This window comes from Cervus elaphus, chromosome 22 (assembly GCF_910594005.1).
Source record: "Cervus elaphus chromosome 22, mCerEla1.1, whole genome shotgun sequence".
NCBI classification, from domain to species: Eukaryota; Metazoa; Chordata; class Mammalia; order Artiodactyla; family Cervidae; genus Cervus; species Cervus elaphus.
Window position 1 is genome coordinate 59,700,453 of NC_057836.1, and position 3,765 is coordinate 59,704,217.

The 3,765-nt window shown below is 35.8% G+C and overlaps 1 protein-coding gene across 1 annotated transcript; it reads left to right on the forward strand.

Annotated features, from left to right (window-relative positions):
- Positions 1 to 2,817: 2,817 nt before the first annotated feature.
- LOC122680427 (olfactory receptor 6C2-like) lies at positions 2,818 to 3,765 on the forward strand. Its single transcript, XM_043881780.1, has one exon. The coding sequence runs from the start codon at positions 2,818 to 2,820 to the stop codon at positions 3,763 to 3,765; it is 948 nt and encodes a 315-aa protein (XP_043737715.1).

The window sequence follows — 3,765 nt, forward strand, 5'->3', positions numbered from 1 at the left end:
CTGTCCATAGGATTCTCCAGACAAGAATGCTGGAGTGAGTTGCCATGCCCTTCTCCAGGGGATCTTCCTGACCCAGGGATCAAACCCATGTCTCCTGTGGCTCCTGCATTGCAGGCCAATTCTTTGCCACTGATCCACTGGGGAATCCCCTTCTGTTTTCCTACTGGCCTTTATCTGCAGCATCCTCCTGTCTCCAAGGAAACTATATCCAAAGAAGTTATAGTTACCATGTTTTTTTTTTACCACAAATTTTATTACTCAAAAGATTCATTAGTGACTTTGTTCTTGGGTCACCAGGGAATCTTTGATTATTCACTTGGTTGTATTTTTATAAAATAAAGCAAAATGTCAAGCTAGATATAGTCAATGTGTTCATAACCCTGAGAAGTCAGCATAGAAATTTTCCTCAAACTGGAGAAGATTTCTGACATTCCATTGCCTTCATATAATATTATATTTCTTTACTTTTTGAGAGAAGTTATAAGAATACAACAAGGAAATCCATGTAATTGTTTGAAGATGGATGCTTCAGAAAGATACCTCTAAGAAGCATCTTAGATTTGTTTGAACATGACAGTGGATTCATAAGCAAAAGTAACCAAAAGTTCATATGAAAATCTCCGTTCTAGCTATCATTTTCAATTTAGGAATTTTAAGACTGCATATGTTTCAGCAAACAACAGAAACCAAGATTGACAGTCATAATAGTAAGTGAGATTGGTCATTTCAATTTTATTTAGGCTTGTGTGATTTAAGTCTTGCTATGCTTTGGAAAGTATATTTCACCTGTCTTTTAAAAATTGAAAATGTGAGTGATAGATTTCTATATTTGATAAAATACACTTTTTCGTGTTTTTAGAATACAGTTCCTTTGGATATATCAGATATTTTTATTCACTAAAATATACTGGCATCTAACAGGATTAAAATTTGATGACCATCCAGAAATATATTAAATTCACATCAAAAAATAAGAGGTATATTCATTTAATTGTGTAAGTATACTCCTCAGAATTACGTGACTGAAATTGCATCCTCATTAGAGATTCTTGCCCTCATTTCAAACATTTCTCTTGAAAAAGTAGGATAAACAAAAACCAGTTAGCCACATATCACTGAGTCTTCTTTTAAATCTTGTTTTATTAAACTTTGTGTAACTTTAAAAGGAAATAAACAGACTTTTTAGAACATCGGATGATATCCAATGGTAGTGATGGGGCTAAGTTCATTCAGTGACATGATGCATGTGTTGCCTGAGATTTAGAAAAAGAGTTGGAGGAAGGTAGGCGATGAGCAGCAGAAATATTTCTTACATATCAACTTACTCTAATTTAGTTGCTGATATATTTCCAATCCTTTTAGGCTGTTCTGTAAGACAAACCATGAACCTCATTCATTTCTTCTTCCTCATGTCGGGTACTGTAACCCTGAGGCCTTAGCTGCATTTTCTACTGAGACAGTCAGAGCTGACCCTGTCCCACATCAGTAAAGCAATACATTAGTTCACACAACAAAGTGAGTCCACATACACATGAATTGAGGGGTCCAGAGGAAACTTAATACATAAATAAGTGTTCTTTCTTAAGTGTTAAAATGGTAGCAAGCATTGTTTTCTATGGGAATGCAGAGGCTGGGATGAGAGATAGCATAGTGATCACACTTTCAGGAAACTTTCCAGAGGGCTTCAAGGTGAAACTGAAAATCAGTAGAAGTTATTCAAGTGAGTTGAAGACAGAAAGCATATGATGTATGAGAAGTATTTACCAAAAAAATCTGTCACATGGAATGTGCTCAATAAGTGCAATCTATTATCGTTATTGAAAGGAACATATCAAGAGGAGAAGGGAGAGAGATAAAGAGCATGTGTTTTATTTGTGACATAGTTTATATGAATATTCAAATAGATATGTCAAATTTCATCTAAGAATCAAGTATTACAAAACAAAGATATTGATTTACAAATGACCATCTGAAAGACATAGCAAAACATAAGAATTAATGAAAATAAAAAGGGGATATTAGTGTGGTGAGATGTGAAAGAAGTGAAGAGAATACTAACAGACAGATAAAAGAGTCAGAAAAATACATCATCTGTATTATCTTTGAAGTTTATTTACCAGAGCATTTCAGGAAAATATAAACATATATTATGCATAAGTACAACTATATTGTGAATTAAAACATTCTATATTTTGCATCACAGTGGGTCATAAGTGATTACTTAGTAAAAGATAAACATTGATGGAAGCAGTATCAGGTGGGGAGCTGAAAAAGTTGTGTGTGTGTGTTTGTGTTTACATGCACATATGATAGAGTTTAGAGGAGTTGAGGGGAAGTGTATGCAATGAACAAAAATAGAAAAGCCAAATTCTAATACCAAATTCTTTAATCATAGAGCTCAAACAGAGATTTCAAGTGACTACAGAATGTGTGCACAGTGAACTCAAATGATCTTACATATCTTAATACTTTAATAAAGAAAAAAACATCAAGTAATAACATCAAACAGAAAACTTTTTTTTTCACTTACTTTTATTAGTTGGAGGCTAGGAGGGAGGTGGGAGGGGGGATTGGAATGGGGAACACATGCAAACAGAGAACTCCTGAATGTCACAAGACATCTTTGCTCCTACAAAACGACAGACCCACCACAGTCAAAAGTAGTCCTTTACAGAGTGAATATTTCAATTGTAAATATTTTAAAATAGTGATAAATAAGGAAAACCTTGAATATGATACCCTCCATACTGTTAAAATAATCTAAAATGAAACATTTCAACATTAACATGCAGATTTAACAGAACTCAGCAATCAGCAATGAGAAACAGTACAGTAACCACATTCATTCTGCTGGGACTGACAGATGACCCTCAACTGCAGGTTTTGCTTCTTATCTTTCTCTTTCTCACCTACATGCTAAGCATAACTGGGAATCTGACCACCATCTTCCTCATCTTACTGGATTCCCACCTTAAGACAGCCATGTACTATTTCCTACAAAATTTCTCCTTCTTGGAGATCTCATTCACATCAGCTTGTATTCCCAGATATCTGTATAGCATCATGACAGGTGACAAGGTCATTACCTACAATGCCTGTGCCAGCCAAGTATTTTTTACTGACCTCTTTGGTGTAACTGAATTTTTTCTCCTAGCTGCTATGTCCTATGACCGCTATGTGGCCATCTGCAAACCCCTGCATTATGTGACCATCATGAGTAGCATGGTCTGCAGAAGACTTGTCTTTTGTTGTTGGGTAGCAGGTCTATTCATTATAATCCCCCCACTTAGCCTAGGCCTGGAATTGGAATTTTGTGATTCTAATACCATTGATCATTTTGTCTGTGATGCATCTCCCCTCCTGAAAATCTCGTGTTCAAATACTTGGTACATGGAACAGACTGTTATCATCTGTGCTGTGCTGACCCTCCTTATGACAATGATGTGTGTGGCTCTGTCCTATATTTATATCATCAAGACAATTTTAGGATTCCCTTCTGCCCAACAGAAGAAAAAGGCCTTTTCTACTTGCTCTTCCCACATGATTGTGGTTTCAATCACCTATGGTAGCTGCATCTTCATCTACATTAAACCTTCAGCGAAGGACTCAGTGGCTGTTAACAAGGGTGTGACCATGCTCGCTACTTCCATCACTCCAGTGCTGAACCCTTTCATTTACACACTGAGGAACACGCAAGTCAAACACGCCTTCAATAACTCAATCAAAAGACTTGCTATATTAAAAAAAAAAAATAAGAGAATGTAA

What these genes read in the sequence shown, in the direction of transcription:
- LOC122680427 (XM_043881780.1), top strand. Translation starts at nt 2,818, where the DNA reads ATGAGAAACAGTACAGTAACCACATTCATTCTGCTGGGACTGACAGAT.